The following is a 22,821-nucleotide window of genomic DNA, read 5'->3' on the forward strand; positions in this document are numbered from 1 at the left end:
TTTCCTGCTAACCACCCAAACCTTCCTTCCTTCAGCTTATGGCCATTAAATATTCCATCCTCCTTTGGAACTGACAGGGTCTCAGGGATTTTTGGTTATTTCTAAAAACCACCCCAGTGACATGGAAAAGAATAAAAATCACAGCAAACTAATTCCTGTCCATCATCTCTATGGGTTGAGAGGGACACCAGGATGCCACAGGAGGGGCCTCCAGCACCTCCAGCTTGACCATCAGGGTGGGCTGCAGCTTTCAAACCCATCCTTGTATCCCTGAGCCAGGACCTGGGGCAGGGCAATTCGAGCTCTCGGAATAAGAGTGATTTATTCTGCAGGCTCTGGAATCAGCAAAGAGGATGTCAAAGAAGGCTTTTCCAGGATGAGCCTGTGCAGAGGGAAGGGCTCCCAGTGCTGCAGCCAGGTCACCCTGGCCGTGGCGCATCCGGGTGTGGATGGAGCCTGTGCTTGCCTTGGGCTGGACTCAGCATCCTGCAGTCAGCTCCAAAGCCCAGCTCTCCTCTCAAACATGCCTCTGGCTCTCCTAATCTGATTGTTCTGCTCTTTAAAATTAACAGCAGCTCTCATCAGGCACTGATATGGAGACAAAGATGATTTTTCTTCCTGCTGATTATTCGGCAGGGGTGAGCAGTCTCCTCTTGATCGGCTCAGCCAGCTTTAATAACCAGCCCAGCTCCATCAGATTGGGATGAATTAATCACCCTCTTGCACCAAAACTTCCAATTTTCTGTGACTGCTCTGCAAATTTCCATTCCTCTTATCCCCCCAAAATTCCTGTGGGTGATCATTATGTATCATTTTCCCTTATTAAAGTAAGGCTGACCCTGGTACCCTTTCTCATCTGGGGCAATTCACAATGGCTGGACCGCCCTCACCCCATCCTACACTTGCCCTCCCAGCTGGGCCACCAGCACCCCGGGGCTGGGTGCCCATCACCCTACGGCTGGGCCACCCTCACCCCACTCTGCCCTCACCCCACTCTGCCCTCACCCCATTCTGCCCTCACCCCCTCTTCCCTCGCCCCCGGGCCGGGACCCCCCGACGGGGCGGGCGCTGCCGACGCCGGGAGCTCCGCGGGGTGCCCGCGCTCGCCCGCCCCGTCCTCTCCGCGCCTTCCCCTCCTTCCCTGCCGGGAGAATGTGCCCGGATCCGGCCCCGAGGGCGAGGGAGGGGCTCCCCGCAGCCCCCCGGTGCTCCCCGCCGGGCCGGGGGGCGGGATGCGGCTCCACCTGCGGTGGGATGTGCGCGTCCCCCCGGGTACCTGGAACACCCAGCGCCGGGGGTGGGAACGTCCTGTTCCTCCGGGACTGAAAGGCTCAGGCAGCGGGGAAAAAAAAATAAAGAAAGACAAGGCAAGACAACAAAAGCCCCACACTACAAAAGCCCGGCTGAGATCGGCTGTGCCGGAGTCTCCCGGTGAACACCCCGCGAAGGGAACGCTCCTCCTCATCCTCACGGGAACATCGGCGGGCAGTGGGCGGCTCCCGGCCCCGAGCACTCCGGACCCCTCGGCAGGTAAGAGCTCCGGACCGGGACAGGGGGGTCCCGCAGCCACACCCTGGACCCCCCAAACCCCGGCCGGAGCCGCGCGGTGCAGCATTTATCGGGGAGAGAGCAGGAGCCTGGCGATGCACACACAGAAGGGCTGGTTTGACTCTCGTGGGTACACGAAGCAGAATTAAAGAATTTAATTGAGCTTCAGAATTTTCATTCTGTAAGTTAATGAGCATTTTGGCTCCTCAGCTGCAAGTTTCCTGATGGATTTTGTGCTCCTGCCCCAGGCAGGGCATGGGGACCTGGAGCTGTGGTATCACAGCGTGCGCCCTGTGAGTGCAGTTGGGATGTAGAAAACCTCAATATCCCTTGGTTAATTACAAGGGTTTCTTAATTAATGCTGATTTGACTCTCCACTGGGGGGAAAAGGCTGTCCAGATCCTGGCAAGGGGGATCAAACAATAATTTTTGAGAGTGTGGGACTTGAAAGGAGGGTCCTGGAGGGGAACTCTTAATTTCCATACACTTTCTGCTGGAATACATTTCACCTCATTCCCCCTGAGTGGGTTTGTAGAGGTGCCCAGGGAGCCAGGCTCTCCCTCCTTCCCTCCCTCCCATCACAGCTGCCACAGGGAAAGACAGGAGAAGCCAAAGCTCCATGGGTGATGAAGATATAACCAAGGGGATAAAGGAACCCAGTGGGATGGGTTGGGGTGGGGTGAGCTGGCTGGGAGAGACACAGGAGTGCAGGGGATGGAAAGGATGCTCCTTTCCCTGCCCAGCCAGGTGGCATGGGGATGGTGGGTCAGGGTGGGAAACTGAGAAAAATAAAAAGCAAGAAATGCAGGAGTGTCTTTTTTTTCTGCCTTAAGTCAGCTCAGCTCCCAAGTGGAAACTCTCCATGAGGTTTCTTGAGCTGATTTCTGGGTCCTGCTGCCCCAAGCTGGCAGCTCCCCACAGATCTGTGCTGGCTGCTTCACTATTTCACAGCCAGCTTCCCAACTCTCCTCCATACCGGAGCTCCTCTGTGTCTGTCACAGGACATCTTCACTCTTAAGCAAGTCATTTAAACCAGCCAGTAGTGCCTCAGCACAGGCTGTGCAAAAGGCCATGCCCACTTGGGACAGGTCCTTCTGCCCAGAAGTTCAGCCAAAATGTATTTGTGTCCTCTCCAGAGCTCACAGGCTCATCTGTGTTTGACTTTGAGTTGTGGAGAAGCTGCATCAGCCACAGGGGCTCCCATGGCTCAGCTGCCCAATGACTCCTGGCACAATGACTCAGCCCTGATCTTCACGGGCCTGGACCTGCTCCTGGAGCTGAAGCCACTCTTCATCCCGCTCTACACCACGCTGGTGGTGGTGGCGTGCATCGGGAACCTCTTCCTCATCCTCCTCATTGCCCTCACCAAGAAGCTGCACTGCACCACCAACTTCCTGATCGGGAACCTGGCCGCGGCCGACTTCATCATGTGCCTGGCCTGCGTCCCCCTCACCGTGTCCTACGCCTTCGAGGAGCGGGGCTGGCTCTTCGGCATGTTCATGTGCCACTTTGTCACCCTGCTGCAGGCCGCCACCGTCTTCGTGTCGGTGCTGTCCCTCACGGCCATCGCCATCGACCGCTACGTGGTGGTGGCGTACCCCATCCGCAGGCGGATCGGCCGCAGGGCCTGCGCCGGCCTCGTGGCCTGCATTTGGCTGCTCTCCATCGCGGCCTCCGTGCCCACCTCGCTGCACACCCACTACCTGGACCTCAACGCCATCGGCCACGACATGATCATCTGCGAGGAGTTCTGGAAGCACGAGGAGAGGGAGCGGCTGCTGTACTCGTGCCTGATGCTGCTGCTCTCCTACATGCTCCCGCTGCTGGCTGTGTCCGTCTCCTTCTGTGCCATCACCTACCACCTGCGCAGGAGGAACGTGCCGGGCGCCGCCTATCACTGCCGGGACAAGTGGACCAGGACCAAGCACAAGACCTTCCGGGTGCTCACCATCTCCGTGGTCTGCTTTGCCGTCTGCTGGCTGCCCCTGCAGGTGGTCAACTTCATCCGGGACATCGACGAGGAGTTCACCATCCTGGACAAGAGGTACGTCAACGTCATCCAGGTCTCGTGCCACCTGATCGCCATGAGCTCCGCCTGCTACAACCCCTTCATCTACGCCTCCCTCCACGACAAGTTCTGGTCCCACCTCAGCAGCTACTTCTACCGCAAGAAGCAGAGCTCCAGGAGCACGTCCTGCAAAGCTTCCCGCTTCAACACCTGCTCCACCCTGGCTGATGCTCCAACCGGGGCCTCGGACAAGATAGCTTTGCAGTCCAGGTTACCTTAGCCAGAGGACCTTGAGGGATAGGGTTTGCACAGCCCCACATCCCAAACCATGGCTAGGCCATATCCCTATATCCCAAATCCTGGCTGGGTGTAGTAGGTGTCCAGTGCTACATTTGGAGCACAGAGGCTTCCCCCCATGGTTTATGCAGGAGGTGGGTCAGTGTCTGAGCAAGGCAAACACCCATTGTGTAAAAAACTCTTTGGAGAGAGCACATCTTCATTTTAGTAGGATATAGATTGTTCCTAAGCAACAGGCAGCACTTTGTGCCACGGTAAGAGATCGACTTGCACAGGGAGCCATGAAATTGCTGTGCATTTATCCTTTAAAATTGTGGCTTACTGGTGAGGGGACAATGTAGGACAATGTGCATTCTGCAGGTGCAGATGGGGACACGTGGCTGCTGACAGCAGATGGCTGTTTGGAATGAGTGTGATTTTCATAACCTGCTTGGCCTGCTGGAGGAGCTGCCCTCATAACCAGACAGGGCATCCCAGTTTCTCCAGCCAAAGGTGCAGATGCAGCAGGGCACATCCATGAAGTCATCACTGCTTTTCATGGCCAAGTAGGACTCAAAAGATCTCATGTGATGAGTTTGCTGGGAATGGTGTCCTAAATTCTGCTCCCAGGGAAGTTTAGCTTGGTGTTTGTCCATGTTCAGGGCCCTGCAGTGGAGGTGGGAATCCCAGTGCCAGGCTGTTCTGCCCCAGAAGCTGCCAGATGAAGGGTGGGTTTGCTTGTCAGTGCTCCTCGGTGTCTGAAGTGCCTCTCTGGCCTCTCAGGCTCCTCTGTGCAAGCAGCACATGCAGAAGGCAGCATCTCCTTACACCCAATTCCCATCTAGGTTTTAACCTCTTGATTTCCCAGGAGAAACCCTTGGGAACAGCCCACAGGCACCAGCACTCCCACAGGTACCACAGCCCAGGGCCACAGCAGCTCCCAGCTGCCCTGCTCTGTGGGGCCGAGCCGTGACCTCCCACTGCTCCTTGTGCCCAAGGACAGGACTTCAAAGCCCCCAGCAACAGATCCTCAGCCCTGCACAGAACCTGCCCATGGCACTGGCCAGCATCCCTGCTTCTGCCAGCAGCTGGGGAGCATGCAGTGCAGACACAGCTGGCTGGACCCCAACAGGATCCCTAACCCACTCCCCTTACACCCACCCACCAGCTCACTCACCTTCCTGCTGAGGCCCTCGTGGTGGCCCTAGAAGGGCTCATGATCTTCTGTGGGGTGACCAGCAGAGACAGGGACCCATCCAAGGTAGTGCCAGGGACTCTGTTGTGCTCCCTCAGAGCAGCTCCCTCCTCAGCTTCCTGCAGCTCCCCTGGGCCTGGGCTGCTCATCCCAGAGGAGCCAAGCAAGGCAGAAGGTCCCTGTTTGTCCTTCCTGTAATAAAGGCTTCAAGAGCTTGGGCTGTGTGTGTGTGTTGATGTGAATCCCACAAAACTCAGAAACCCTTGACTGCAGCTCAGCCACATCCCAGGAACATGCCAGCTTGGATGTGCTCTGTCCCAGTCCTGGGCAGTGGCAGATCCTTGGGGGTAAAGCTGGGATTAGTGCTGGACCAGGTTGCTCTAAGCCCCATATGGACTGGCCTTGGACACTTCCAGGGATGGAGCAGCCACAGCTTCTCTGGGCAACCTGTACCAGGGCCTCACCATCCTTGGAGCCAAGGATTTCTTCCCAGTATCCCATTTAACCCTGCCCTCTGTCTGACTGAAGCCATTTCCCCTTGTCCTGTCACTGCTGGTGTTGATTCCTTCTCTCTCCATTTCATCCCACCGCAATCTCTATTACTTCACTCTTAATTAAAAGCCCTAAGTTTCCCTAAGTTACTCTTCTTAGCCTTTTTTTCCTTTCAACTCCACCACCCACTCATTCCCATCACTGTATTTATCTGCAGGACCATTTAAAATCCATACATCCATCCCGGAGAACTGATCTACAAAGAGAATGAGGCTTCCTCTTCCATGTTTGCAGACTAGACTAGAATTTGCAGTTATTGAGCACTAGGAAAGAAAACCCCCAGCCTCAGGTCCCCCTGTTTAGATGTTTTGCTCATTACCCAAATTATCTGCAGGAAAAGGGAAAACACTATTTCGGGAGAGTGAGCTAAAAGCTGAGTGACTTCTGAGAATAAATACAGAAATCCTGGAGCTGTAGTCTGTGATTCACAGAAACTGGGTATATAAAGGAGAACATGGTTGGTTTTCTTAATGAAAGTAAATTAATCAGATAAATGAGAGAGAAAAACATGTTTGAAGGCTGATTCTGCAGAGCTTTCCTCAGGAAGCTGCTAGAAGCTTTTCTCCCAGGAACCAGGGGGTATAAAGGGAATATTTTCATTAAATCATCCTCAATTATTGAGAGCTTTGCACAATATTCTCCCTGAGGCTGCTTCTTCCTCACAAACTCTCTTTTTGGTTGAAATATGGTTGATAACAGTTGGACTCTAGGATCTTAAAGATCTTTTCCAACATAAAAAATTCCATTCTGTGACCCTCTTCTCTACCAGGATTTGATGCCTGTAGCTCTCCTATCTGCCAGGACACAGCCCAGGAAGGGAAATATTGTTCAGCCTGTTCAGGTGTTTACAGCTTTAAGGGGCAGATAATATAATTGGGGCAGATAATATAATTTATTCCAGTGATGTTCTCTCAAAAGCACTCAAGAGTGATTATTCAAAGAGCTTACCTACAAGCAAGGTATTATTCCCATTATTTGGTCCCCATCCAGGTTTCTCCCATGGCTGCAGATGATGAAGCCCTTTGGCCTGCACTGCAGAATGAATTGAGATGAGGATCAGCTCCAAATGCACACAAAAGATCAACACTGTTTTCATGTGTACTCCTAGAAATTTCCTCCTCTGTCTCCAAATCAGGCATAGCAAACAAAATTAGCCTGGTAATTTTCCATTGACTTTTAGTCCCCCTCTTGCTGTGTTTGTTCTGTCTGGATGTCACCAGTGATGACAAAAATCCAGAAGAGAGAAGCTCTTCCACTGAGCCAGGATCATTGGGCAAATTTTATTTGTGGATCTGGAAAAAGCTTAGAAATTGCTGGTTCGTTTACTATTATTATTATTATTGTTATTATTGTTGTTATTATTATTGTTATTATTGTCATTATTGTCATTATTGTTATTACTGTTGTCATTATTTCCTAGTTTATTGTGAATAACATTCTGACTCAAGCCACTGCTTCTCATTTCCTTGACAGGGCTTGCAAAATATCTTTTGCATTTCTCTGAGCAGATTCCATGGGCTGTACAAACTGTGGCCAACTCTATTCCCAGCTCTTGGCTCTGGTTAAAGAGGCAGGTTTGTGACACGTACATGAGTAAATCAGGCTTATTTTATCTTCTTTTGGCTAAAAGCACAGTTGATACAGCTCAGGCTCACAGTAATGACTGGGAATGGGTCCTGGTTTGGGATGGAAGAGACCTTAAATCCCACCCAGTCCCACCCCCTGCCGTGGGCAGGGACACCTTTCAGCAGCCCAGGTTGCTCCAAGCCCCGTCCAACCCAGCCTTGGACACCTGGGGGCTGGATCCCACTGGGTCAGGCACACTGAGCACCTTCCCATGGGCATCACCTCTCTGTGAACTGCTGGGTCTCCCAGCATCGTTGAATTATTGAAAGCACCACAGGTGATTTATGGATGTACCCACTTCCGACTCATGCCGTATTCCCCCGGTGCCTCCTCCTCCTCCTCCTCCTCCTCCTCCGTCGCTGCGAGCGCTCACGCTTTAATTTCTGTGAGCGTAGCGAGCTCTCGCTGCAGCAAATTAACCAAGATTTCCTAAACCCCAGTTTAGTCCTCATTCATCTGTTTTATCCGTCATCCCGCTCCCGCTGCAGATGCCAAGAATCTCCTTAGTCACACACCACGGTCACCGTGCCCCAGCTCAGGGACAAATCTGGCATTTACCAGACTTGCTTCTCCATTGCTCCCCAAGGTGATGACGAGGGATGGGGTGCCTTGTGCCAGTCTCCAAAAACCTACAGACTCATCCCTGGCTTGGTGGCACTGCCTGGGACTCTCCAGCATGCCAAAGACGGAGCAGGCTTGGGAGACACCCCAAAACCCTCCCACTCAGAGCTTCATTTTTACTGCAGGTTAATATCCAATTTTGGGAGCAATGAGGGAGACACAGGCATTTCGTGCAGCAGGGACGGATGGAGTCATCCCACAGCCCCTGGCAGCAGAGAACTGGGGGTGATGCTGCAGGCAGATCCCCCACACGGGGGTGTCTCCAGCCATGTCCCGGCTGTGATGAGCGGGATGGGGCCGGGGCCACACACTAATTCACTAATTCCACAGATGAGGTGAGCGCTGATTGCCACGCAGGGAAGCACTGCCGAGCGGCTCTTGGTTGCCATAGGAACCATCAACCCCCCTGGGAAAAGCTAAATTACTGGATCGGCGGCTTCTCTGGCGGCGACAGTGGGGGGCTCTGCATGGTGACACCCTCCCGCTCCAGGAATGGAACCAGGGCAGCCTCAGGGGGTGAAAGATGGCAGTGGGGATGCCTAAGGCGCCAGGGAAAACTTGGAGCCCTTTCTTGTGCCTCAAGGGGCTCCCAGAGAGCTGCAGAGGGATTTTGGATATGAGCCTGGAGTGACAAGGGGGGAATGGCTTCCCACTGCCAGAGGGCAGCTTGGGAGATTGGGAAGAAATTCTTTCCTGTGAGGGTGTGAGGCCCTGGCACAGATCTTCCAGAAAAGCTGTGGCTGCTCCATCCCTGAAAGTCTCCAAGGCCAGGTTGGACAGGACTTGGAGCAACCTGGTGGAAGGTGTCCTTGCTCAAGGCAGGGGCTGGAATGGGATGGGATGGGATGGGATGGGATGGGACGGGACGGGATGGGATGGGACGGGATGGGATGTCCTGGCAGGGGAACAAAGGGTCCCTACAGATTTTACCAGGGCTCTGAAGGGAAAGTCAGCATTGCTGAGAATGTGCAGGATGTTGATAAAGCTCCAAAGTTCTGAACTAGGACCCTTGCAGCTCTTTCTCCCAAAAATGTGGCCAAAAAAAAAAAAAGATATTGCAATGGGAGCCTGGTGAATCAAATGGATGAATTTTCAAGATTTACCCTCAAACTCACCCCAAGGCACAGCCTGGTCCTTCTCAGTTCATCAGGAACCATCACCTCCTGGGCCACCCTGAGCCCGAAGCAACACCTGGAAATATCCAGGCAGGTTTAGTGATGCTCATCCCTCCTGCATTAACGAGAAATCTTAATTTCTCCCTTTGCCATGGGGTGTTTCCAGGCTGACAGCTCCCTCCTTCCACAGAAGACGACACAGTTCCTGGGTCTCCATAATTATTTACATGTGGGCTGTGTTTATTGGCAATTAAATGGTTCGGTGGCTGCGAGACATCAGTCTCCTCTAAACATGTTGTCTGCCAGATTGCTTCCTGCCAGCAGTCCCTGTGGGACCGGGAATTCTGCCCAGCCCTCCGGGGCCGCCTGTGGATGGGAGGGAGCAGCTGGCAGAGCCCCCCCCTGGAAAGACAATGCTCCAACGGGGCAGGTTTGGAATTGGGAGCCACGGGCGGGGCTGGGCTTGTGTTAAACACTGGGGTTGTATTAAACACGGCTCAAACAGGCGGAGCTGAGCCCTGGAGGATCAGAGGGGTGGCAGGGATGGGGTGTGCGGGAGCAGGGAAGGGAGGGATGCGACAGGCCGGGATGGGGCCGTGGCACCGTGTCCCCACCGAGGCAGCTGCCCCAGTCCCCCGGGGGACACTTACCACTTACAGTCTTCAAAGACCCACTGAAACGCTGCAGGGCTCACCCCTGCTATTGCAAGACTCGGTGAAAGCGATGCCTTATACGGAATTGTCTGAAGCCAGCGAGCGGAGGGTGGATTCCTGCTCCAGCGAAGGCTCCGGCGCGGAGCCGAGCGCCCGGGGCGGCCGCGGTGCCCTCGGACTCCGGGTCTCTGCAGCACCGTCCTGTCAGCGCCAGGAATTTGCTGCCGTCCTGCAGTCCTGGCTCCAGGGGGCTCTTTGTGAGCGCTCAGCGGGACAGACCCCCCAGCCCTGCCCTGCTGCCAGGGCTCTGCCACAAACCAGATGGCTCCACGGCCACCCCAAATGTCCCCAGATCCTCATCCCAGCTGCTGCTTCCTTCAAAGCCCCAGCCCCCAAAAGCCTCCCACAGAACACCTTGATTCTGAATGGGGCTTGGAGCAACCTGGTGTAGTGGAAGGTGTCCTGCCCATGGCAGGAGGCGGGACTGGATGATTTTTAAGTTCTGTTTCCACCAAAATCATTCTGGGATTCTCCCCAAAGGTCAGGGTGGCGGGGCTCTCATCAGCTTAACATCCACTTGGACTTGCCAATGAGCAGGAGGTGGGATTGAGGTGTGGGAAGAAAAAGTAGCATGGGGATCCAGATATTTATATGCATTTACTATGTTTTCTTATTTTAAATTTCAAGCTTTGCTGCTTTCCCCTGCTTGGCCCTTTCCCAAGTTAGAAATGAGCCTGAACCTTCTGAATTCTGCTCTGCTGGTGGCAGGGATCTGAGCCTAGACCCAGCCACACTCTTTATCCTTCACTCCTCACTCTAGCACCTTAAAATTCCTTCAAACAGTGGCAGCTTCAACAGGGGTTTCCTCAGGCACCTGTGTGTTGCTGCTGGTTCCCACATCCCTGTTTTCCTGCTCACCTGATGCTCCCCAACAGCAATAAACAGGATTTTGCTGGTTGCTTTGAGCTTCTTCCCAAGGCCCTGGTGCTTTCAGGAGAGCAGAAGGATGTGCTTAGGCCCCAAAGTGCCCTGGTGTTCCCCATTCCAGCTCCCACCAGCAAATACCACTCACCAGAGCCACTGAAGAGTGCAGTTCCCTCACTGATTCTGGGCCTCACCAAAGAGCTCTGTAGCTCATGGATAAACCCTGATGGAGATTTATTTTAGTCCCTCTCATAGCTCAGCAAGGATTCTGAGGTTCCCATTAGCACTTTGGAGAGGTATAAAGCAAATTCCTCAAGCCTCTTGGCTCACCTTAAGATTTGCTGAAAGCAACAGAAAATGCAGGTTATAACTGTGGGTCTGCAAAGAAAAGGCTTTTGGAGAGTTTAAAATCCAAAGGTCTTTTTCCCCAGAAGAAAAGGAAGCCACCTTGTCTGTCTGTATGGGCAAGTGGAAAACACACCTGGAAGATTCCTGGACACAAAGAAGAGGCTGGATATAGCTGAGACAGGAGACTCCTGCCTGTTACCTGAGATGGAGTTCCAGCTTCGGTTCCTTTGGGATCCTGAATGTGGGGCAGCTCTGCTGATTTGGTGGCACCAGCACGGTGGAAAGAGCAGGTGAAGTTCTACAAGCCCTTCCCATCCAGTCATGACACTTCTGATTTCTCCTCTTTTAACCCAAAGCACAAACTGCCAAGGACAAGGAACACCACGTGGAGGCACATGGGCCCTGGCAGAAGGTTCCTGACCGACAAGGTGTTCCCTCCTCCCTCCCGCTGGCGCCGGGCCTGGACATATTTTGCTCACGATGCAACTTCCATTATTTCCATGGCAACCATCCTTTGTCGGGGCTGAAGACTGGAGATTTTTTAACAGCTCCCCGTTCGCCAATTCAAGCCCCAGAAGGAAGTGGGAAAGTTCTCATTCACATGCAAAATAGCTGCGATAAAAGCCGAGGGGTGCAGGGCGGGGGCAGCGCTTGGGCACGGCGCTTTTCATCCCAGCCTTCCTCATTTCCTTGCTTTACAAACAGCCTCATCCAGGGATGTGCCTGACACCCTCTCAAACCCACCCAGGGAAGGGGGCTGGAACTTGACGTTCTTTAAGGTCCCTTCCAACCCAAACCATTCCAGGATTCTATGAATACCAAAATATCTCGACACACAATAGACCCATTGGAGATGCTTTCTTTTGGCTCTTTGAAATTCCTGCCCGCGAGGGAAGGAACATCCCAAGGATGTCCGTGCTCCAAGCAAGGTCCACAGCCCGTGGTGACCCTCGTCCATCAGGAGGGAGGCTGGGAGCCAAGAGGAGCAGAAGCCAGGCTGGTGTGATGCCGTCTGCAGGCGTCAGGGCAGCCGTCCCTGGCACCGCTCCCTCCCGCCGCCATTCCCAAAGCTTTATTCCCGCTAGATCCGGGGTCATGGCTACCAGCCAGCTTGGTGACTGGCAGCTTTAATGTGTTTATTTCAGCCCCAGTGCCTGGCCAGGAAGTCGGTTATTCTGCAAAATCCACACAAGATCCACAGGAAAAAGGAGAAACCTGACATAGACTCTGAGCTGAGCATGGGGACCAAAGGGAATGTGTTCCAAACCCCTTCCCAGAGACACACTGCCAAAAGCCAACAGCTTGGGGTTTGGAAAGGGTGGAATGAGGCTTTGCAGGTGTAATGTTGGAATGAGTAAAGAAGATGACACGTGAAGTGAGATTTTTGGAACAGCAAAAGTTCCTAACCTGTCTCGCTCCCCGGTGCACAGGGGAACACCAAACCAGCTCCAAATTCCAAAAACTGAGCAGAAGTGACTAATGACAAAATACAGTATCATTGTGGTACTTCAGAGGGAATCAGAAGGTTTCTGTGTCATGAGGTGGAATTAAACTGTTGGGCTGTCTCCACATCCCTGGACAGGGTTCTACAGGGAGAACATGAGAGCAGCGGGGGTCAGGGATGAGATTTATCAGCACAAAATTGGCATAAGCAAGTGAGGAAAAAGCAGGGAGAAACCCCGATGCCAAAACCTCGGGTTGTTCACTCAGGGAAGTTTGGGGCATTCAGTGCAGAACTGAGGATTAACAAAATAGAATTCAAAAGAGGAAAGATTCCCTTTTGATTCTGCGGGATAACTGCACGTGTAGGGATGGAAAGGTGGGAAAAGGAGCTGCCAGACTGGAGCAGATCCAAACCAGTTCAGAACTTCATGTTTTCCTCTCTGCTCCTGCAGCCGTCACCACTTTCCCCGTGCTCCAGGGGATGGTTGAATCCTGCTCAGCTCCTCTCACCTCCAGCGCCTGCTGTCAGCTCTGGAATCTCCTCCTGATTTATTCCACCCTGGAGAAACACCTGACAAAGGAAAGAAATGATACAGCTGCAGAGGGAGCTGACTTTTTTTTTCACTCTACTTGTACAAATCTGCCACGGATAATTGTACCATTGGTCACAGATAAAAAGAAGCCCAAACAATGGAAACCTGATAGATTTCTCATTTTTGCTGACCTGTAGACAAACTTCTTTCCAAGCTACAAGGCTCTGTCTGAATTAAAATCCTCTTCATGGGAAGGTACAAGGAGGTGGGAGCCTGTTTGCTTTATTTCAAGAGAAAAGGGTGATCATTGATGCTCAGAAAAGGAGAGAGAGAGTCTGAGAAAAGCAAAATCCTGTGCACAGTAAATTAGATTAAGGGGACAAGAGACAGAAATTTAATATAGAGAACAGAAGCTGCAGCAGATAAACAAACAAGCAGCATAAACCTTTAAAACTACTGAGAAATAAACATTTAATTAAAAACCAAATTACTAAACGAGCAGGAAATGTTCCCAGAAGCAAAGATAGCAAAGTCTCACCAACTTACTCCTAGTTAGGGAGACCTGGAGGTCAGGTTTAATTACAGCTCAGCCCACCCCCCCTCAGCAGCATCTGTTTTACAAACCAAAATCCGATTCCCAGCCGGATCTGGTGCCTTTGGCTGGAGGACAGATCTCCAGTTCTTCCAGCACCGGGCACCAAAACCCCTGGGGACAGACAGGAATGCTGCTGATTTCATAGTGGGCACAGAGAGAGAAAAGCCAATTTCTGACCCATTTTTGGCCTGGGATCAGTGCCCACAGATTCAGGACATGGGTAGGAGCTCAAATCCATGAATATTCCAGCACTTGCCCTCATACCCAGCCACGGCCCCCTCAGCAAAGGTAAAAATCTCTCAGCCCAAACTGTCCTTGGCCACTTACCCCAACAGTGGGCTTGGATCTGGCTCCATGCCCTTCTTTCAGACAATGTTAAAATCTTGAAGAAAACACCTTAAAAATGGGGAAAGAAAATTAAGAGAGGAATCCCAGGAAGTTGCCAGCTCCAAAATCACTTTGTACTAACTCCACAGCAATTAGGAGCCCATTTTGCTGCTTTTCATCCCATTTCCCTGTGTCCTGTTATGCCTTCGCCTCCAATGTGTCCCTTCTCCATGTGTGGGTGCTGCTCTGGCAATTAAGACATTAATTAGTCACAACAGGAACAACCAATTCATCCCACCTTTGTGTTGTGGCTCAGCATGAGGGGCAGAGGCCTCCCCAAGGACGCAAACAATCCCAAGGAAAAGCACTAACAGGCTAATTCATATAAAAACTTTATTAGAAACAAGGACACAGCCTTCCAGGAATGACATCCCAAACTTTCACCATTTCAGAGCCATAATTAAATAGAAAAGCTATAAAAAGGGTATGCACAACTATTAAAGGAGGAAAAATCAATCCACAAGTTGCCATTTTTTTCAAACATGGCTGGAGAAAGGGTTTTTCCACAGTGGTTTCCATGCAGGGACCCACGAGGCTGAAAGCTGGCACGTGGCCCATGGGATTTTTTTCCATCCTAAGGACCGGGATGGGCTTTGATCTTATCCCGAGTCTGTATTGCTTCAATTCAGAGAAAAGAGCAGAATGGGATGGCTTGATATTGCATCTGATACGTGATGTTGGGTAAATAGTTGTAGTCCCAAAATCACCCAAAAAAGGGGGACTATCCTAACCCTAATTATATTTCAATGGTAAATAATAATAATAAAACCCAGAGGTGCTACTGACACAGAAAAAATGACCATCCTCATTTGAGTACCATCTACAATGAAAAAATAAAGGATAAATGGGGCCTGGTTTACCTTTTTTTCTTACTTATACCCAAACCCCACCTGGGACTGGTTTAACAGCACTAATTTTTAGTGCATCAAGTGCCACGTTATGATCTCAATTCAACCAATGTTCAGTACAAAACCGAAAAAAGGAACAAAAATACTTAAAATATATAAATTTCTCAGATTCCTTACAGGAATTCTCCACGTTGTGGCATAAAAAAAGGATTTAGAGCAAAATAGAGATACAAAAGCTACTGTGCTCGAGCCAGTAGCATATGTACATGAGAAAGTCAGAGAGGTACAAAAAGGATCCTAAGTAGTGAAGGCAGTAGAGAGTATTTCATACAAACAGTGCTTGCAAAGTACGAAATTAGGAAATAATGCATAGAGGAGCGTGCCTCACACAGCAGCAAGGGCCGTGCAAGCAAATCCTTGTAGCCAAGGCAGAATTCCCACCGTCTCTCGACAGGAGCCGCTCAGTGCCTGCAGAACTCGCTGGTGATGTTGGGCAGGGGGTAGGCGAAGAGGAAGAAGTCCAGGATGTATTTGGGGAGGAGCTCTCTGATCAGGCGGCGCGGGGTGTTGCACAGGTAATAGTGCAGCGTCTCGGCCGTGACGGGCTTGTACCAGGCCTGGCGCTCCGGGAAGCGGACGAAGGAGGGCGACTGGACGTGCTCCAGCACGTGGTTGGCGTCGGCGCGCAGCCGCTCGTAGGAGCCAATGAAGTCGTACCTGACAGCGCAGGGCTGGCACAGGTTGTAGATGGGCATCCAGTGCTCGTTCATGCGCTCCACGTCCTCGTCCAGCAGGTACTGCAGGAACTCGGAGAAGGACACGTCGTCGCCGGCCGAGTTCCCCCCGTTCTTCCGGTAGCGCCGGACGATCTCCACGCCGTACTTCTGCTGGTACTCCTTGATCTCCCCGAATTTGTTGCGGTAGGCCGAGAGCAGCCTCTCCATCGGGTTCCGCACGAAGATGAACTTGTAGTAGTGCTTCAGGCGGTAGCTGATCTCCTCCGGCTTCATGTCGCCCAGGAACACCAGGTCGCTCTGGTGGTCCATCTTCCCCTGCACGTTCACGCTCTCCAGAGCCCCGTCCAGCACCTTGAGGACGCGCTTCCAGTTGGAGCAGGCCACCTTGGGCACGTAGCAGTAGAGGAAGCGATACTTGTCGCTGACCAGGAGGTGCCGGAGCACCGTGCGGCGCTGCCCGGGCGGCAGCTCCCAGACGCTGCGGGGCATGGAGGGCTGCCCGCACAGGGCGCGGATCGTGCGGTTCCGCGTGTCCCGCAGCACCTCCAGCTCCAGCTCCGCCGTCGAGTCCCGCCCGTCCTGCCGCGACGGCCCCGCGGGCGGGTGCAGCGGCGGCGGCCCGACCTGGGCGAGGATGCCGCGCTCGATCATGAGGAGGAGCCCGCTGGAGGCCAGGATGACGCCGAACATCAGCATGGAGGGCAGGAGCGCCGCGCCCGCCGCGCCCCGGGAGCGCACCCGGCTGCGGACCGGCGGGACCGCCCGGCGGGGCTCGGCGGGACCGGAGCCGCGGGGCTGCATGGCCGGGAGCTCCCGGGCCGGGCCGGCTCGGCCGGGGCTGCGGGAGGAGCCGGGCTCGGCGGGGCGGGGCGGGCGCGGTGACGGCGCGGGGCGGAAGAGGCGGCGGGACCGCCCCGCACTGAGCCCGCCCCGCCCGGGGCCCTGCGGCGGGGACGGCGGAGTCGCGGAATGACCGAGTAGCGGGACTGCAGGGGACCTCAGGGCCCGCCCAGTGCCACCCCGTGCCGTGGGCAGCGACACTTTCCACCCGCCCGGGGTGCTCCAAGCCTGGCCTTGGACACTTCCAGGGATCCAGGGGCAGCCACAGCTTCTCTGGGCAACCTGTGCCAGGGCTTCAGCACCCTCCCAGGGAAGAACTCTTCCCAATCTCCCACCTAACTCTGCCCTCTGGCAGTGGGAAGCCGTTCCTCTTTGTCCTGTCCCTCCATCTCTTGTCTCAAGTCCCTCCCCAGCTCTCTTGGAGCCCTTTAGGCACTGGAAAAGGCTCTAAAGTCACCCTAGAGTTTTCTCCAGGCTGAACGTCCCAGCCTGTCTCCAGAGCAAAGCTGCTCCAGCTCTCTAATCACTGAATCACAGAATCATCAGGTTGGAAAAGACCCTCCAGACCAGTGAGTCCAACCTGTGACTGATTCTCACCCAGCCCGGAGCACTGAGTGCCATGTCCAGTCCTTCCTTGAACATCTGCAGGTTTGGGGACTCCACCACCTCCCTGGGCAGCCCTTTCCAGCACTCGACATCCCTTTACACGAAAAAAATTCCTCCTGATGTCCAGCCTTACCCTCCCCTGGTACAACGTGGTAATTTCCTGTACTGTCCCTTGTTCCCTGTGAGCAGAGCCTGACCCCCACCTGGCTGTACCTTTCTGTCAGGGAGCTGTAGAGAGTGAGAACGTCCCCCTCAGCCTCCTTTTCTCCAGGCTGAGCCCCCCAGCTCCCTCGGCTGCTCCTCAGAGCTTCTACTCCCACTAATCATCCCTCTGGAGTGAGTCCAGAGCCATCCCTCCACCAGCACCTGGGCATGTCGGGATGTCAGTCAGGCCTGAGCAACACTTCACACTGCTCTCATCCCAGACTACACCGAAGTGTCATTTCAAACAGCTCACCAGGTTTGCTCCGAGGTTCTGGGCGCTGCTGGCAGCACAATTCACATCCCAGTGCTTCTGTGGCCTTGTGCAGTGATAACAGATGGTTTTTACAATACCAGGCCAAACTATCCATAATTAGGCATTGTGTTCCACTTTAAGGAATTCCAGAATTCTGTAATTCCCGCACAGGTTTAGCACCTGGAGGAGGGGCAGACACTGGCTATGTGCTGAGCCGAGGAGGCTGTGCCACACCGAGAGCCAGAGGGAGGGATTTCCCAACTCTCGGCAGGCATTTCCCCCGGAGCACCTCTGTGAATGACCCCAGCCGCTCACCTGCTGCTCCAGGCCATCCCCTGGCTGCCTGCGGCACTAACCCAGCCATCAGGATGCCATTTCCTCACACAGCCCTTCCCCAAGTCATTCCACACTGCCATTGTTCTCCGCATTTTCCTTCAATGAGTTTTCCTAGCCTACCACGGGGCCTGGGCTCTTAACCAGCCTTGCAGGGACTCTCTGTCAGGAGCTTTCTTAACATCAAGAGAAAACCAGCTTCCACTTACTTTCCTTTGATCAGGAGCCAAGAGCATTTTGTCAGCCAAGGCAGACAAAGCACTTGGAGCGCAGCGTGAGAGCCTGCAGCTAGATTATTGCACATTTCCCAGTTTTATTTGGATGTAAATACAGCATTAGCTCTAGGAAGAGACCGATATCCGACCTGCCACCAGCAAAGCTGCACACACGAAGTGTTATCAGATTCCTGCTCTCATTTCAGAGGGCAGGTCCTGATCCGATCTCAACACCAGCCCAAACTGAAGCCGTGCCAATATATATAATCCGTGTCACTGAGACAAAAATCAATCCCTCCTCCTGGGGAAAAAGCCTGATTGCAGCAAACTCCAAAGCAGCCAAGGGGAATTTTCATTTCTTCGAAGGCGTGTTAGTCTGGCACTGCTCATTCCTTTTTGTTCCTATTCCCCACTAATATCTCTAGGTCAGGAGCAGTTATACAAGATAGCCCACTGGTTCTGGAAAGGCAGAGAAACAGGAAACTGCCCACGAGGTCAGAGGGGCTATTTTCCAAAGGGAACCTGGATTTAAGGACTGGTCTGAAGAGCAAAGGCATGGGGTGGGATGCAGAGTCTCTATAGGAACAGCACAGCCAAGCAAATACAGGGTTCAGGGGCTGGTTTGCAGAGCTACACCCTGTGTCACTAGGGAAAATTAATTGTGGTTACACTCAGTGTGCCTAATTAACACCCAGAGTGAGCACTAATTTGATTTCCAAAGCAGTTAAAAGCCGCCTCACGTTCAGAATGTGCAAAACTATGGGAATATATTTCCCAGACAGATCCATCCCTTCAGAAAAAGCACATTTAGCAAATAAAATGTCACCGAGGAAACCCAACCTCAGGCTGCTGTGGTTTGCCTACAAGTTTATACAACACACCGCAATGATGGAAGGGTTTGGTTCTCTCTTCTGTGGAAGCAGGGAAACCACACAGCCCTTCCCAGGGAAATGCTCTGCCCGGCTTCTGTGTGATCTACTACCAGGGGCTGGAGCAGCAGCCTCATCCCTAAAATTCCCACTTACAGGTATAAAAAGATTTTTGTACTTCCCAGCCCTCTTCAAAATGCCTCCAAACCCCACTACTCACCTTAAGACCACCACAGCCTCCACCCTGGGTAATAGGAGCAGTAAATCTCTGGGCCTTTTCCTCACTGTTTACTTACACGGGTAGAAAAACAACATTAAAACACATTATTATTATTATTATTATTATTATTATTATTATTATTATTATTATTATTATGTTACATTATTATTATTATTATTATTATATCAACCACCTTAGACTGAGCTAGTCTCCCAACAGCATTTATGCACACACAGGTTTAAGGAAGGCTGTAGAACTCACCTTGGCTGTCAGAAATCAGGAAATTGTGTCAGTGTGACAAGGAAAAGCCCAGTTCCCAGAGGGGCTGGAGAGAAAGACTGAGGGACACCCCTGTCCTTCCAGCTCAGAGTAAGGTTGGACAGTGATGTCATCACAAATGCCCTGCCAAGGCTCTGCTTTGGGGTGAGATCAGATATTTATTTTGGTCTGAAGAACCGCAAAAAGGACAAACGGGTGAGGCCTCTGGAAAAGCTGAGCAAGAGAAAGAAGGTTTATTGAAAAAACATCAGTTTGGGCCAATGCCAGCTTCCCAGAAAAGAAACAGGACGGTGATTCCTATCCGAGGAGACCCCCTGGATTGGTTTGAGCAGCTCTGGATCAAAAAGTAAAACAAGCAAAGGAGGAGAGATCCGATGCTGTGTCTGCGTGTCCAGAGATTATCCCGTAATTTGGTATAATAAAGCCTCTTATCCAAGGGGATAAGCACAGAAGCCGCTCCACAATCAGCTCACTACCGAGGCAGAGTTTCTTATCTCTGGGGAAAAAGCCTTTTTAAACAAAGTCAAACACTCTGGATGAATACACTGAGTAATTCCAAGGAGATGGTCAAACACAAGAATCACTGTTTTCAAGGAAAACTTTCTGCTGACAGATCTGGTTCTAAATTCATTGATATGCAGTTGCCTGGGCTTGCAAAGACCTTGCTCTGAGCTCAGATCCTCACTCAGTTCCTCACGCTGAGCTCCATTCTGCTTTCCTTGCTCCGCTGGGCACTGTGGAATCGCTTCCCAACGGAGCCATCCCGGGGGGTCCAGCTCCTTAGGGCCAGGAGAAGCAGCAGGCACCGCTCGCTCTTCCCCTCTGGATTTGGGGTGTGAGGAGGCAGGGAGCGAGCCGGAGCGCGTCCCGCTCGCCGGGGACGGCACAGAGAGCGGAGGCTGCGGGGCAGGCGGCCAGCAGGGCTGGCAGACACTGCACGGACCCGCATCCCCCCGGGCTGTCACACACTCCGGAGGTCGGAGCGGGGGAAGGAATGCCGCAGGCGCCAGCGCCACGGGGACACCAGCTCGGGCAGAGCTCGCCCAGTTATTCTCCCGGTCCCAGATCTTCCCCCCCAAAAATCAGGTTGACATGCAAAGCCCATTGCCAGGCTGAGTGTATCCAATTTTAAGCCAGTAACAACCACAGCTCCCTTGTTGCACCCTTTATCCTCCCGCTGACCCATCTGTGATCCCTCTGATCCCTCTGAGCCCAGGGCTGCTGGATGCACACACACACATCCTCGGAGTCGCAGCCAGCCGGGGTTTTACCACCAGCGCTCAGTACAAACACACATTAAATCCAGCACAGCTCCCAAACCCGTGTCGCAGGAGAGTCTCCGAGTCTCTTAACTCATTCCAGGTCTATCTGCTGCTCTTTACACGGAGTTTCCCGAGGCTCCCAGGCGGCTCCTGCGGGGCTGTAATGAAGTCGTGACTCTGTGTGTGTGAAGTTCCTGCTGGAATTTGTAGGCAATTAATGCTTCTGTGGTTTCACAGGCAGCAGGACGAGGACTGATTCTGCTCCAACACCTCCAAAACCTGCAGCATCGCATCCCTGACACCAGCAATCATTGTCCCCAAGGCAATGGGACCGATAAGGACCCATTTTACTGAACCCTGTTTAGGTTTGTAACATCCTTCCATGTGCTAGGAGTGATAATGGCCTGTGAAGGACGTGCTTTGCCGCAGGGAAAGTATTTGACTGGGATATTGGAGACTGACGGTGGATGGCTGCTGGGAAGTTTTGGGGATAAGCTGAACGGAAACATGGACAAATTTATCCTGGAGGGGACAGTCAGACATCGGAGGAATGGTGCCATCTGTGTGGAGTCCAGGCTGGCTGACTCGCAGAATCCCAGAATTTGGAAAAGACCTCCAAGATCATCAGGTGCAATCTTCAGCTGTGGTACTGCAGAAAACTTCTCAACATTCTGGTCTGTTTCTTATTCTTCTTGATAAGGTTTTCTATTTGTAGCCTGAGTTTTATAGGAACGGGAGGTTTGTGCCTTCAGGCCATCCTAGGCAGCATGTTATTTAAATTGCTGTGTAATCCCTAAAAGCATTTTCCTGAGTATTCCAGGCGCACTTCCCAAGGAAAGTCTGAGGGTTTATCATCAAGCCCACTGTAAATTCCAGTCGGAAATCCTGGGCCAATGAATCACAGCAGCATCATTCCTATTTTATTATTACTGACACACACTTATGTACACACTCAATTTGTATTTCCATGTTAAACTCCCTGTGTGTGCACAGCAGGATCTTACTGGTGCTTTTAATGAATAAACATGTAGAATTAATCTGAAATTTTCTCTAAATGCAGCATATTTGGAAAGTTATTTCCAGTGTTTTCAAGCCTGAAATGTATCAGCATCAAGGTGGTTTGGAAAATGAAAGGAAGAAAAATGAGGGAGGAAATGCAGGATCTAGGGGAAGGCAAAGAGCAAAGAGTAAGTGAATCCCATCACTCATGAAAAATTAATTATTAGAAAAATGAGTTATTATAAAACATGAGCCATTGTTAATTAGATCAAAGAAGATAAGTGACTCCAGCAAGAATTCTGGCCTGACATCTGTCCCAACAGGATTAATTTAAAATAAACATCAGGAAGAATGAAATAAATCAGTCCATTTGTGCCCCCTCTTGCTCTGGACCATAGAATACTGAGACTTTCTGTTAAAGAGTGATGAAAATGGTTTTTTTCCCTCTCTCTACCAATTAAAAAAAAAAAAAAGTTGCATTATTTCCAGATTTTAGAAGAAAACTAATTGGGAAAGTTAAATTGCAAGACAATTTGCTCAAATATTAGGAAGAAAATGGGTTGGGAGCAAGGGGTCTGCCCCTAGAAATGGGAGACTGCTGCCTGCCTGGATCCTGGTTTCCAGACCCCCATGAACCTGTGGGGCTGCTTTTGGGACATCACAGAGACAGGGAGGTCCCCTGAGGAAAGCAATTCCCATAGGGAGTCTCAGCCTTCATCTCACAGGGAGGTGAGAACAAAATTCAACTGTGCTCGTTAACACGCCATGTAATTCCTTTTTTATAGACTAATTATCTGATGTGCTACGAATCCAATCCCATCCCAAAGTGGATCTTTGGCTGTGATAGGGAGAAACATGCCCCAGCCTGGGACAGGGAGAAACATCTGATAGCTACATTACCCTCACTCTGAGCAGTCCAGAGTCTGCTCCTTGAGAAATCCATCTCCGTGACCCAGGGCAGCAGAGGATGCTGTTTCCTGCTAGGGAGGTCATTTGTGTGGAAGGAACAAGAGGGGGAAAAAGGGATTAAGTGGAGGTGAGGGAACATTCTGTGATCTGAGAGCACAAACCACTGCACAGGCTGCCTGGGATGTGGTGGCCAGGGCCACCTGCTCTGCTCCTTAAATCTGGGTTCAGGGACCATCCAAAAGATGGAGAAGTCAGAGACAGCTTTGTGCAGCACAATCTCTACATAGTAAAAAGAAATAAAAAAGAGATGTTCCAGGTACTAAGGAAAGCCAGGGAATTTGCTCTGTGCCCTGAGCCTGGTGCAGGAGGAGCAGGAGAGTTTATCTGTTGCAGAGGGAGAAGGCAGTTTTCTCACCAGCTCTT

General features: G+C 52.1%; 2 protein-coding genes across 2 annotated transcripts; one reads left to right on the forward strand and one right to left on the reverse strand.

The window, feature by feature from the left end:
- Positions 1-1,198: 1,198 nt before the first annotated feature.
- Positions 1,199-7,016, forward strand: LOC139590438 (prolactin-releasing peptide receptor-like). Its single transcript, XM_071428061.1, has 2 exons — positions 1,199-1,530; positions 2,685-7,016. The coding sequence occupies exon 2, from the start codon at positions 2,751-2,753 to the stop codon at positions 3,834-3,836; it is 1,086 nt and encodes a 361-aa protein (XP_071284162.1). The 5' UTR covers positions 1,199-1,530; positions 2,685-2,750; the 3' UTR covers positions 3,837-7,016.
- A 7,124-nt stretch (positions 7,017-14,140) lies between these two features.
- Positions 14,141-16,272, reverse strand: CHST14 (carbohydrate sulfotransferase 14). The gene has a single exon (XM_071428062.1). It carries the CDS (start codon positions 16,208-16,210, stop codon positions 15,134-15,136), a length of 1,077 nt encoding a protein of 358 aa, XP_071284163.1. The 5' UTR covers positions 16,211-16,272; the 3' UTR covers positions 14,141-15,133.
- Positions 16,273-22,821: the final 6,549 nt, after the last annotated feature.

Source organism: Agelaius tricolor, unplaced genomic scaffold, assembly GCF_023055355.1.
Source record: "Agelaius tricolor isolate 1412-34295 unplaced genomic scaffold, bAgeTri1.0.p SCAF_5, whole genome shotgun sequence".
NCBI lineage: Eukaryota > Metazoa > Chordata > Aves > Passeriformes > Icteridae > Agelaius > Agelaius tricolor.

What these genes read in the sequence shown, in the direction of transcription:
- LOC139590438 (XM_071428061.1), top strand. Translation starts at nt 2,751, where the DNA reads ATGGCTCAGCTGCCCAATGACTCCTGGCACAATGACTCAGCCCTGATC.
- CHST14 (XM_071428062.1), bottom strand. Translation starts at nt 16,210, where the DNA reads ATGCAGCCCCGCGGCTCCGGTCCCGCCGAGCCCCGCCGGGCGGTCCCG.